This window comes from Bos javanicus, chromosome 7, assembly GCF_032452875.1.
Source record: "Bos javanicus breed banteng chromosome 7, ARS-OSU_banteng_1.0, whole genome shotgun sequence".
NCBI lineage: Eukaryota > Metazoa > Chordata > Mammalia > Artiodactyla > Bovidae > Bos > Bos javanicus.
The window spans coordinates 70,365,128-70,378,959 of record NC_083874.1 but is presented as its reverse complement, the minus strand read 5'-3'; the positions used below and the strand labels follow the sequence as shown (position 1 = coordinate 70,378,959).

The following is a 13,832-nucleotide window of genomic DNA, read 5'->3' as shown; positions in this document are numbered from 1 at the left end:
TCTAGCAGATGAGAAGCTTCTTCCTATGGATGAACAAAGAAAGTGGTTTTTTGAGATAGAATCTACTGTTGGTGAAGATGCTGTGAAAATTGTTGAAATGACAACAAAGGATTTAGAATATTATATATTACATAAACTTAACTAATAAAGCTCTGACAGAGTTTGAAAGAACTGACTAATTTTGAAAGAAGTTCTACTATCAGTAAAATGCTTTCAAACAGCATTGCATGCTATGGAGAAATCCTTCAGGAAAGGAAGACTCACTCAGTGTGGCACACTTCTTTGTCTTCTTAAGACATTGCCAGTCACCCCAGCCTTGAGCAACCACCAGTGTGATCAGTTAGCAGCTGTCAACATTGAGTCAAAACCCTTTATCAGCAAAAAGATTTCTTTTTTGGCCCTGCAGTGTGTCATGTTGAATCCTAGTTCTCCGCCAGGGATCCAACCCATGCACCCTGCTGTGGGAGTGAAGAGTCTTTAACTACTGGACTGCCAGGGAAGTCCCAGCAAAAAGATTATGCCTTTCTGAAGGCTCATATGATGGTAAGCATTTTTAAAATTAAGGTATGCACATATGTTTTAGACATAAGGCTATTGCACTCTGAGGCTACAGTGTAGTGTAACATAACTTTTATATGCACCAAGAAACCCCAAAATTCATGTGATTCACTTTGTTGTGGTATCCACTTTATTGTGATAGTCTGGAACTGAATGCACAGTATCTACAAGGTATGCCTTTAATTCACACAATGAAGCTGATTCTTCTTAATGTTTAGAATATGTCTATAAAATGGTTATAACCTGTATAATACTGATTATATGTGGAATCTAAAAAATTTTACAAATAAACTTATTTGCAAAGGAAAAATAGTCACAGATGTAGAAAACTAACATGATTACCAAGAGGGGAAGGTGTGTGTGGGATTGAATTGGGAGATTGGGACTCACAAATGTACACTACCTTGTATAAAATGGATAATTTATGAAAACCTACTGAATAGCACAGGGAATGCTACTCAGTGCTCTGTGGTTACCTAAATGGGAAGGGACTCTAAGAGAGTGTGTGTGAAGTCAAGTGGGCCTTAGAAAGCATCACTATGAACAAAGCTAGTGGAGGTGATAGAATTCCAGTTGAGCTATTCCAAATCCTGAAAGATGATGCTGTGAAAGTGCTGTACTCAATATGCCAGCAAATTTGGAAAACTCAGCAGTGGCCACAGGACTGGAAAAGGTCAGTTTTCATTCCAATCCCAAAGAAAGGCAATGCCAAAGAATGCTCAAACTACTATACAATTGCACTCATCTCACACGCTAGTAAAATAATGCTCAAAATTCTCCAGGCCAGGCTTCAGCAATATGTGAACCGTGAACTTCCTGATGTTCAAGCTGGTTTTAGAAAAGGCAGAGGAACCAGAGATCAAATTGCCAACATCCGCTGAATCATGGAAAAAGCAAGAGACTTCCAGAAAAACATCTATTTCTGCTTTATTGACTATGCCAAAGCCTTTGACTGTGTGGATCACAATCAACTGTGGAAAATTCTGAAAGACATGTGAAGACCAGACCACCTGATCTGCCTCTTGAGAAATTTGTATGCAGGTCAGGAAGTAACAGTTAGAACTGGACATGGAACAACAGACTGGTTCCAAATAGGAAAAGGGGTTCGTCAAGGCTGTATATTGTCACCCTGCTTGTTTAACTTCTATGCAGAGTACATCATGAGAAACGCTGGGCTGGAAGAAACACAAGCTGGAATCAAGATTGCCGAGAGAAATATCAATAACCTCAGATATGCAGATGACACCACCCTTATGGCAGAAAGTGAAGAGGAACTCAAAAGCCTCTTGATGAAAGTGAAAGAGGAGAGTGAAAAAGTTGGCTTAAAGCTCAACATTCAGAAAACGAAGATCATGGCATCCAGTCCCATCACTTCATGGGAAATAGATGGGAAACAGTGGAAACATTGTCAGACTTTATTTTTCTGGGCTCCAAAATCACTGCAGATGGTGACTGCAGCCATGAAATTAAAAGACACTTACTCCTTGGAAGGAAAGTTATGACCAATCTAGATAGCATATTCAAAAGCAGAGACTTTATTTTGCCAACAAAGGTTCGTCTAGTCAAGGCTATGGTTTTTCCTGTGGTCATGTATGGATGTGAGAGTTGGATTGTGAAGAAGGCTGAGTGCCAAAGAATTGATGCTTTTGAACTGTGGTGTTGGAGAAGACTCTTGAGAGTCCCTTAGACTGCAAGAAGATCCAACCAGTCCGTTCTAAAGGGGATCAGCCCTGGGATTTCTTTGGAAGGACTGATGCTAAAGTTGAAACTCCAGTACTTTGGCCACCTCATGTGAAGAGTTGACTCATTGGAAAAGACTCTGATGCTGGGAGGGATTGGGGGCAAGAGGAGAAGGGGACGACAGAGGATGAGATGGCTGGATGGCATCACTGACTTGATGGACATGAGTCTGAGTGAACTCCGGGAGTTGGTGATGGACAGGGAGGCCTGGCATGCTGCGATTAATGGGGTTGAAAAGAGTCGGACACGACTGAGCAACTGACCTGATATGTATATATATATATATGTATATATGTATGTATGTATAACTGATTCACTTTACTGTACAGCAGAAACTAACATAACACTGTAAAATAACTACATTCTAATAAAAATGAATAAAAGACAATGGATGTAACTTTCACTTCAGAAAAGTTAAACTTTAGAACATCCCATGAGCTCAGTATAAAATTTAATATTACTATTCAAATTGAACTCATTAGAATTTGATAAATGTCAGGTTCTTTAATTCTTAAAATTCTAAGCTATGCTTCTCATTTTGAGTGGTCTAAGGCAGGGGTCCCCAACTTCCGGGCTGTGGACCAGCGCCTCCTGTCAGATTAGGGGCAGTGTTAGATTAGAAATACAGTGCACAATAAATGTAATGTGCTTGAATCATCCTGAAATCATCACCCTGCCCCTGGTCCGTGGAAAAAATTGTCTTCCATAAAATCAGTCTCTGGTGTCAAAAAGGTTGGAGACCGCTTTCTAAGGAATATACTTTCCAGTACCAATCCTATTTTAAAATTGAGACTTGCCAGCACTACTGTGGAAAAAGAGAAACTTTACAAACTGATATGATGATTCCTGTGAGGATGTTTTGATGGTTTACCTCCACAGTTAAGTGTTTTTTTCCTAAAACTTTTAAAACTTCATTATTTTTAAATTCCTTGTTTTATTGTTAGGTTTATGAACCAGTGCATCAATTTTGTATGTGTATGACTTTAAGAACCTGTTGGATTCAAACAATAAAAGTTTACTCTCTTTCATCCTTGTCTTCAGTGTATAACTGATTTCAAATGTAACACTTTCCCAGAAGTTACTTATATGTCTCATACAGAAACTAGCCCTCCATTTTAGGAAAGCTTGTGTCATTCAAAGCTACAGAGGAGGGTTTCTTTGTATTGGACCTGTTAGCATGTTGGGCTGGGTTACTTGTTGTGAGGCAGTCGTGTGCATTACAGAATGTTGTCAGTACTGTGTCTCTGCTCACAGATTGCAGAGCACCCCTTCCCCACAATTGTAAAACCAGAAACTATCCCTAATTGCCAAATGTTATAACCTGGGGAATAAAATTTTTCCAGCTGACAACTACTGCTGTTAGATAACAGAACTGAAAAGTGAAGTTTTTCACTATACATTTAACTTTTACTTTTGAAAGGAATACAATTGACCCATTTCAATGTGTGATATGTTTTCTTCTTTTGGACATTATCAGATCCAGGCAGTAAATATTTAGCAGGTAGTCAGAAGGTGAAGAAAGAAGTAGGGTGGCCTTGTAGCACAGAAGATTTAAATACTAAAGCCCTGGGGAAATGAACTCTTAAATTGCTATTCAGTGCTTAGGATGTGATAGGTACTCAGATTACAGTGTTTGAACATTCCTTGGCCATCAAGTGATTAAGTGAGTAGTGCCTTTTGTTTGCACACATTGCGAAAGATAACTTGGAGGGCTCACCGCTTTGTTCTGTGTACACATAGATTAGGTTTCTTTGGAATTATTATTGTTTGGAAGCTTTAAGTGGCCAGAATGTGCAGATTGTTCTCAGTTGTCCAGCGACCCAGCCAGGTTGCTTAAGAGACTTAGAAAGAAAGGTATTTTGATCTGCTGATGAATTGATAAGCTTGTAGGTTTTGTTGTTATTGTTTTTTATAACTCTTATGCTTCTATTTATAACAGAAGCTTTTCCACTTGTAAGCCATCCTTGGGGCTCTTGGTATACATCTTGCTGCCGCTGCTGCTAAGTCGCTTCAGTTGTGTCCGACTCTGTTACACATTCCTTATTCCCCAAAACAGTTGTAACCACAAGAAAGAAGGCTACCATGGGGAATGCAGAGAAGTGGGTTTTCAAAGTGTTCAGTTTATTGGTGCTCTGTGTTAATTGTCAGCGTTGCATAAATTGTATAAGTGAAAAAAGTGGTTTAAGAAGGGGAAGATATTATTCAGTTACAAGTAGAAAACAGTAATTCTTGCTTCTGACCAACTTAATACATTCTGTTCTTTAAATTTTTAAATTGGAAAATTCTAATTCTACTTTTGAACTTCTCCTTCGATTCAGTCTTAAAATTTTTAGGTTTAAAATTCTGTTAAAAATCTGAATTTCATGACTCTTGCCTCAGACTAGATTTTGGCCTAAAGTGACTTATGGAATTTTGGATAATTCCTTCTCTGAATCCTTCTTCTTTAGGTTACCATTGTGTTTTTTAATGTTGTAAGTGACCCACTCTGTTGAGACTGAGTAATAACCAAGAGTTTTCATTGCTAGCATGAGATGTTCTGAAGTTGTATATAACTTAGATGTAGAGATCTTTGTTAATGTTTTTTTTGTTTTGTTTTGTTTTATTTCTTCTTCCAGTTTTTTATAATAATAGTTTGGGAGACAGTGCCCAGATTCTTCTCTCAGAAGAGACAGCTCAGTAGTGGCTGCTTGGCAAGACCAGTTTAGTCCCCACAAAAGTCACAGCGCTGGTTCTGGAAAGCCAAGCTCAGCTGTCCCCAAGAGGGACTATGGGCTTTCTGGTCCTGGCTGTCTTTATTGAAGCGGGGCTTATTGATGAGTCAGCCAAACAGAGAGATTCTGAAGGCTGTCTTTGAGAGGGGATCTGAGCAAAGAAGAGAGGGTCTAACATCTAGGGAAGATGTTAATTTCTGGGGTAGGACGATTGCACAGGTCGGGCAGTCCTTGAGGGAGATTGAAGCATTGAGAGAGCTATTCAAGAGGGTGAAATGGGAGAGCTAGTAGGAAGGGAACTGCTTAACATCAGGGTGGTGGTGTTGTGGCCTGAAGGTGGTGGTTATTCTGAAATGTAGACATCCCTTGTAGTGCTTCCCTGGTGGCTCAGCAGTAAAGAACTCGCCTGCCAGTGCAGGAGACACAGATTCCATCCCTGGATTGGGAAGATCCCCTAAAGAAGGAAATGGCAACCCACTCCAGTATTGTTGCCTGGGAATCCCTTGGACAGAGAAACCTGGCGGGCTCCAGTCCATGGGGTCACAAGAGTCAGACACAGTTTAGTGACTGAGCACGAGCATGAGACATTCCCTAGGGTCCCCTAATCTCAACAGATCACAGAGTAGTGAAACATAGAAAAAGAGAAAGAACCAAAAAGAAAATCATATAAAAAATTAGAAAGTTGAGAGGAGACTTAAAAAACACCAAAACAACCAAAGGAATATAGAGTAGGTTAAAAGAAAAGGAAACTGTTGCATTAAACCCGTTATAATAATCTTATGAAATAGAATGAGAGATAAAAAGCAAGCTAAATAGAAAGTATAAATCTAGAAGTGAAGATAATAAAAGATAATTTTTTAATAAACAGGGCTGTGACTATAAAAATTAAATTTTAAAAAATCATGACAACATTCGGTATTTTTTTCTTCCAGCGTTTGTCACAATTGTAATTAAATAATTGTTAGGTTAAGTGTTATGTATATCTTCTTTCCTGGCTTGTGTGCTTCATCTTCACAACAACTGTGTTTTTCTTGTCTACTGCAGCATTTTCAAGGCCTGCCAGTGTGCTAGCAACACAGGTATACAGCAGATTCCTTTTGAGTTAAAATAAAAAAGTGTAAAAAATGTTAATTTGCCTTAGAAATTTTGTTATGTGAAATTAGAATTTTGGATAATGGACTAAGGAAAAACAAAGAGGCTTTTAAAAAGAGGATAAACTGAAGTAGGCTTGGAAATTAAAACAAAAACAATTAGCAAATGTCTCAGCAGTAAGAAATTCTTGATAATGTTGAGTTTGCTGAGTTTTATTATGAAACACCAGTAATATGATGACAAAAGCAAACATGGGAGAAAACATGATAGGGAACCCAACTCTGCCATCTCCTTCCCTCGCCCTCACCAGGAGAGAGCTCCTGGGACTGAGGTCCTCCTGGGCGATCTTCTGACTTTTCTCCTGCTTGCAGTTCGTGCTCCCGCAGGCTCTCCTTTTTTGTAGAGGTGAAATTCATGTAACACATTTAACCTTTTAAAGTGAACAGTTTAGTGGCATATAGTGTGGTCCTAATGTTGTGCAACTGTCACCATTATCTAATTTCAAAACATTTCGTCCCCCTAGAATAAAACCTGCAACTCTTGAGTACTGATTTCCATTCCCCCTCCCCACTTCCCCTCCAGCAGACACCAGTCTGCTTTCTCTTTATGGATTGTCGCTGGTTCTTTTTTTAAACTGGATCTATTTGAGAGAGATATGCTTTGGCCAAAAAGAAATTACTTGACTTTAAAGGCCTAGATCCTACTGGGACTCAAAAGTTGTGTGCTACGTGTTAAGTCACTTCAGTCATGTCCGACTCTTTGCGGCCCTATGTACTGTAGCCCACCAGGCTCCTCTGTCCATGGTATTCTCCAGGCAAGAATACTGGAGTGGGTTGCCATGCCTTCCTCCAGGGAATCTTCCTGACCGAGATGGAACCCACGTCTGTTATATCTCCTTTTACGGTAGGCACGTTCTTTACCACTAGCGCCACCATTGGTACTCAAAGTTAGATCTCTTTTAAATATAAATGTTTCTTTTAATAGCATTTTCAAAGACTTCATAAATGTAAATGGTACTTATATGTGTATTTTATTTAAAATGTCAGAACTTTTCATTCTTTAGCTTTCTATCCTAAAACTGTATTAAAAATACTAATTACATTGATCTCATGATCAGATATTTATATGTAACTTGCACGTGTAGCATTTGTGTCTCTTTACGTTAAAACAGGGCTTCAACAACTGACCTTCTGGAGTGGGCAGTTCTTTGTTGTGGGGGCTGTCCTGTGGGATGTTTTGGAGGCATCTTGACTTAGGTGCCAGGAGCACTCCTCCACCCTTTGAAGCTGTGACAACTAAAAATGTTTTCAGACATTGCAGAATATCCCCTCAGGGGCAAACTCACACCTGGTTGACAACCACTGCATTAGAAACATGCCTCTTGAGGATTTGGTTTTCTCTGTCAGTAGAAAGACTGTTAATACATTATTTGTTAGAAATAATCGTCAAAGAGTAATAGAGGAGAATAGCTAAATCACCCAAGAAGCCTAATCATTCATTGATTTTTATAATTGTTCCCAAAACTGCTTTAAAATTTTTATTTTAGTTGTTAGTTTTGATTTTTGGCAGTACTCGCTTGCTGATTATGTAAGGATCATTTCTTGGTTAGCTGTTTTATGCTAAAGGAATTCCACTTGATTGCCTAATAGGAAGTAATTTCATGGAAAAAGTAAATATGAGTTTTTCAGAAATACTTGATGTATTTAACCTGTTTTAAAGTACAGTGAATAAAGTATTCAACAATTGAAGAAAAGGAGAATTTTTTAACACAAATTTTCCTACTTTGATGTCAGAAGAATTTAAGACAACCATGTTCTATTACCACTGAACTTAACTGACAATAAATTCTTCCTTTCTGCCTCTACCCTAAAAGTTCTGTTTTCTCAGAGTGTAAAGTCTCTTTGACCACTAATTAAATCTTGTTGTTTCTCAGTGATCAATGTTAAATGAATTATGTTTTATAAGAAATAATTTAATTTGATTTAAAATTTATCTCAAAATAAATTTGTAACCTACTTAAATATTCTAATTCTAATTATAAATTTCCTGTAAACTTGAAAATGACATCTTTTAAGGATTGTCGTGCTACAAGCCAGTTTTCTAACTAGTTTGTGTTTTTACCTATAGCTAATTAAGTATAACTGGAGAAAAAACTGGGAAAATAAGATGGGAGGGATAATGGAAGCTAATGAAAAGAGGGGAAATTAATGAAATAGTGTTAGGTGTTATCAGTTAAGTAGTAGGGTTGAGAGGTGGCATCTCAATTGGCTTTTTCCTGGGGTAAATTATATTAATGAGACCGTGGGAAGAAAGAGAATCCAACAAAGTGGAGTTTTGGCTGCTTCTCTGCAAGTAAAATTCAGTTTCAGTGAATTCTGTTTTCATCACATGGGCCAAGGAGATGAACGTCATCCCTCTATAATTTTTTGTACCTAAAATTTTCCTTTGTATAGATGTTAAATGTTATTAACATAATACATTTTTAATAATAATACTGTGCTTAGCTACTTCTCTCTCCTGTATGTACTTAGAATGTATCTAATACATTCTTATCATTTTACTTATTAGGGACTATGTTAGGAGTGAACTGGAGTCTGCCTATGAAGGACCAATGTATTTAGAACCTCTCTCTATGAATCGATTTACCACAGCCTTAATAGGTAAGTATTATAAAAGAATCAAAAGTGTAGGTAGGAACCAACCAAGTATTAATTACTCTTATAAAGTTAGTTCATACTTAGTACAAAAAAGTTGGAAAACTTGAAGTTATTCTTGATGACTCTTTGAAAACACAGTTATTGTTAATGTTACATTTTCTTATTAGTCTTTTTCTCTCTAAATAAGGTGTTTCTTATTTTACATGTTTATAATTATATATAGCCTGTAATTACTTGTGTTTTTTAAGGATAATTTAAGTATTTGGGAAGGTTGGTTTTTAAATAAAGCTAATAATTACTTTGTAAGATTAAAATGAAATATGTAATGTCTTAATATTGGTTACTGGAGAAGGCAGTGGCACCCCACTCCAGTACTCTTGCCTGGAAAATCCCATGGACAGAGGAGCCTGGTAGGCTGCAGTCCATGGGGTCTCTAGGAGTCGGACACGACTGAGTGACTTCACTTTCACTTTTCACTTTCATGCATTGGGGAAGGAAATGGCAACCCACTCCAGTGTTCTTGCCTGGAGAATCCCAGGGATGGGGGAGCCTGGTGGGCTGCCGTCTCTGGGGTCGCACAGAGTCGGACACGACTGAAGCGACTTAGCAGCAGCAGCAGCAGCAATATTGGTTACTGTTGTTGAAAGCCATTATCCTCTAGTCTACAATAAATTACCAGAAACATCGAGAACTTGAGATGTGATTGAAACGTTCAGGTAGCAGAATGTTTATAATAGAAGGATTGCATAGGACCCCAGAACGACACAGATGCAGCCCAAAGTGAAGTACCAAATCTTACGATTCCAAAATTGCAAAAAGGAAGTGAGAGGAATCTTGTATGTGTTTCTTAAACTCACCCATGTAGAAGGTGTTTATGTTAACACCTTCTAGGTTGTAGGAGAATTTCTTTAGATAGCTGTTTTCTCTGAAATACCTTCCCAGCCCTTCTCATGTAGAGAATTCGGTGGGGGACCATTTGGAGACTCAGAGTTGTTTTGTGTGTGTGGCTTAGGAGGGATCCTGCAGACTCGTGTCTGACCTAGGTGTGCAAAATCTAAAGCTGCACCATCCAAAACAAGCCACAAGTGCCTTATAAGCCCTTGAAATGTGACTAGTCCAAATCAAACTTAGTACAAAAAGGATGCAAAATGTCTTGTTCATTTTTTGGTATAGATTGAATGTCTATATGGTAATATTTAGGATTGTTGTTATTGTTCAGTCACTAAGTCATGTCAGACTCTTTTGCAACCCCATGGACTGTAGCCCACCAGGCTCCTCTGTCCATGGAATTCTCCAGGCAAGAATACTGGAGTGGGTTGCCATTTCTTCTCCAGGGGATTTTCCCAACCCAGGGATCGAACCTGAGTCTCCTGCATTGCAGGTTGATTCTTTACCACTGAGCCACCAGGGAAGCCCTAATATTTGTGATGCATTAGGTTAAATAAAATATATTGTTAATCAGTTTTACTTTTTTAAACTTCATAAAATGATGCTATCAGAATATTAAACATTACATATATGGCTCATATTATAATTCTAATCTTATAAAGGCCACTAGTGGGCCAGCTGGCTGTTGAGTTTCTGACTGTGAAGTGAAAATGTCTTGTGAGGTTCTCCTGTATCATCTAATCTCTGTAGGCAAAGAATGTTAGTTTCCTGTGGACTAGATGAGGGTCCCAAGAGTCAATGGAGTTTTCTTAGATCCTTCCAAGAGGGCGCTTAAAAAGGTGAGAAGACTCCAACAGGGCCCTTAAAAAGGTGAGAAGACTCCAACAGGCATTGTACTTCCAGATTCCCTGGAGCTGAGGAAAGAACCAAAAGCAGCCAGAGGAGGGTATATAACAAGCATGAAAGGTCATGCAGATAAGAGATCCATGATAATGGGAACAATCAGAAAAACACTTAAAAATGCCCAGGAGAAAGAAGATCCATCTTAAATATCTCAACTGCAGAGAGCACCAATACCATATCATTGTAAGAAAATAGTCCAGGAAGAATTTTCTACTTCTCTCCCTTTCCTTTCCTGCCTGCTTCAACTGTGGGTAAGTAAGTCAGGAAGAATGCCACTGTGCTGGCAGAGAAAGAAGCAGCAGCCTGCCATAAGCTCTCTACTCCGTCTCACAATTGCTGGTTTTCTGTGACCCCAAAGGAGGCCTCTTGCCCACAGTAGTAGATGTAATGGTCATCTGAATTAAATTCACCCATTCCCATTCTTTTTAGTTTACCAATTCCTAAAATATTGATATTCACTCTTGACATCGCCTGTTTGACCAAGCCTAATTTACCTTGATTCATGGACCAAAAGAGTCCAGGTTCCTATCCAGTATTCTTTACAGCATCAGACTCGACTTTCACAACCAGACACATTCACAACTTAGCATCGTTTCTGCTTTGGCCCAGCCTCTTCATTCTTTCTAGAGCTATTTTTCTGCTCTTCTGCAGTAGCATGTTGGACATGTACTGACCTAAGGGACTCATCTTCCAGTTATATCTTTTTGCCTTTTCATACTGTTCATGGGGTTCTTGAGGCAAGAATACTGAAGTGGTTTGCCATTCCCTTCTCCAGTAGATCATGTTTTGTCAGAGCTTTCCACCGTGACTCTTTTTCTTGGGTGGCCCTGCATGGTGGGCTCGTAGCTTCATTGAGTTACATAGGTCTGGTCCCATCATTTCATGGCAAATAGAAGGGGAAAAAGTGGAAGCAGTGGTAGATTTTATTTTCTTGGGTTCCAAAATTACTGTGGTTGGTGACTTCAGCCATGAAATTAAAAGATACTTTCTTCTTGGAAAAAAAGCTGTGACAAACCTAGATAGCCTATTAAAAAGCAGAGACATCACTTTGCTGACAAAGATCTGTCTAGTCAAAGCTATGGTTTTTCCATAGCTTTGTCATGTATGGATGTGAAAGTTGGACCATAAAGAAGGCTGAGCACCGAAGAACTGATACTTTTGAACTGTGATGCTGGACAAGACTCGAGGGTCGCTTGGACAGCAAAGAGATCAAAGCAGTCCTGAAGGAAATCAACCCTGAATATTCACTGGAAGGACTGATGCTGAAGCTGAAGCTCTAATACTTTGGCCACATGATGTGAAGAGCTGACTCATTGGAAAAGACCCTGATGCTGGGAAGGATTGAGGACAGGAGGAGAAGGGGGCAACAGAGAATGAGATGGTTAGATGGCATCGTCAACTCAATGGACATGAGTTTGAGCAAATTCTAGGAGATAGTAAAGCTCAGGGAACCCAGGCGTGCTGCAGTCCATGGGAGAGTCGGACACACAGAGCATCTGAACAACAACAATAGGAGCCTCAGCTGGAGTAAAGGAAAACCTTCAACTTTAAATCAGAATTGTTTGAGTCGACTGAGATTAGATTAGATTGGATTGTGCAAACTGTACTAGTTTAGAAGAGTTATGGGACTTGCCTTATAGGGGCAGGAGAACATTTAGCTTCAAAGAGTGGCTTTTTAAGAGTAGAACACAAAAATAATGTTGCTTTATGGCCATATCCCATGGCTGTATTCAATAGTGGTAACATCCAAATATTACCACATATTCAATAGTGGTAATATTTTCATCCAAGTATGAAGATATTTGCCTGATTCGAAAACTCAATGTTTTCTTTCATTCTGTGATGGATGTGATTTAGTGTAAATCTGTATATTTCCCTAAATTTTTCCCATCAGTGCTTATGAAAGTGTGTTCACCCAGCCAAGATTTAATTAACTGGAAATCCATAAATTATTAAGTAGCATTTTTTTCTTTAGACTTTGATTTTAAAGTAGCTTTCTACTCCTTTTCTTCCATTTCACTAATAAACTTTTAATGAAAAACTAAGTAATACGAATATGCCATTCTTTCTTAGGGTTATGGACTTCTTGGAGATAGTTCTTAAGGAATCCTGAAATCCAGAGTACATTGTGATTTTGTTTTATTCAGAATTGTCAGTTGGAATAGGTATATCAAGTTGAACAACCTTCTATTCTTCTGGAGCTATCGAAAAGATTTCCACTAACAGTATGACTCCTTTCTTCTTTCACCTAAGAGAAGTGGTCTTCCCTTCAAGAGAATCATAGCATATGAGTCATACTCTTCTCTGAAAGAGGATAATTGAAGCCTCTAACTTCAGAGCTGGGAACTGAATGTGCTGGCCTAGACTTATGGGAACTTTAAGAGCTTAGAGGAAGTTGGCATCATGCGGAACAAGGAACTTTAAATATCATAGCTATGAGTACAGTGAAAGTAAGACATGCCAAAATGAAAATTCCTAAATATTCCTAGTATTAAAGCACTTTCTCTTAAGTATTTTTTCAGAGTTTCAGCTAATTTTTTAATCAAAGAAATATAGTTTTAAAAGTCAAGAAATAAACACAATTTTAAAAAATTATTGGGGGTGATACCACGATATTATGATGAAAATCTCTTTCTGCACCACTCCTCTCCTGTCAGGCATCATTCCCCAGAGGCTTCTCTCCTTTCAGCTCACCATAATTTCTTCCCTGCTGTTTTCTCTTTTATCCCTTTCTGGAATTCCTTTTAATTGGATAAGCTTTCTTCCACATTGAACCCCTAACTTTCTTACTGTTTTATTTTTCTTTTCCTCTGTCTCTTTGTTTTTTGTTTGACTTTCTGAGATTTCCCAACTCTTTTTTGTTATATTTTTTTTTAGTATTCTGGGGTTTGTTTTCTTTCTATTGTGACAGTCTGAAGCTTTCTTTTGTTCCTTGCATTCTTTCCATTTTCTCTGAGATTCTTTTTGTTCTGCTCCTTGCCTTACATGGGACAGCAGTAGTTCTTAAGCCTGAATTAGAATCACCTGGTTATTACTTAAATATCCTTCTGTTGTCATTTGTATTAAAGTGAAGTATTAAGTTGCCAGTTGTAATCTCTTTAAGGCATACCAACTGGTGTTTGTCACAGTTGGTGTTCAGGTGGGCCTGACCCTTATTGGGGAGACCCCCTAAGTGTGCATCTTTGTGGTCTTTTCACTGGACTTGGGTCAGTTTCCCAAAGACGAATCTATCTCCTGAAGGGGGGGACTGGTGCCGGGACAAGAGCTGAATGGCAGTAAATGT

The 13,832-nt window shown here is 38.5% G+C and overlaps 1 protein-coding gene across 5 annotated transcripts in view; it reads left to right on the top strand.

Annotated features, from left to right (window-relative positions):
- Nucleotides 1-13,832, top strand: part of RNF145 (ring finger protein 145) — a 62,454-nt gene that overhangs the window by 22,527 nt on the left and 26,095 nt on the right. For all 5 annotated transcript variants that reach the window (XM_061424204.1, XM_061424209.1, XM_061424207.1 and 2 more), the window contains one exon: nucleotides 8,670-8,761. In XM_061424204.1, the coding sequence (XP_061280188.1) occupies nucleotides 8,670-8,761 (92 nt within the window). The remainder of the gene's footprint in view (nucleotides 1-8,669; nucleotides 8,762-13,832) is intronic.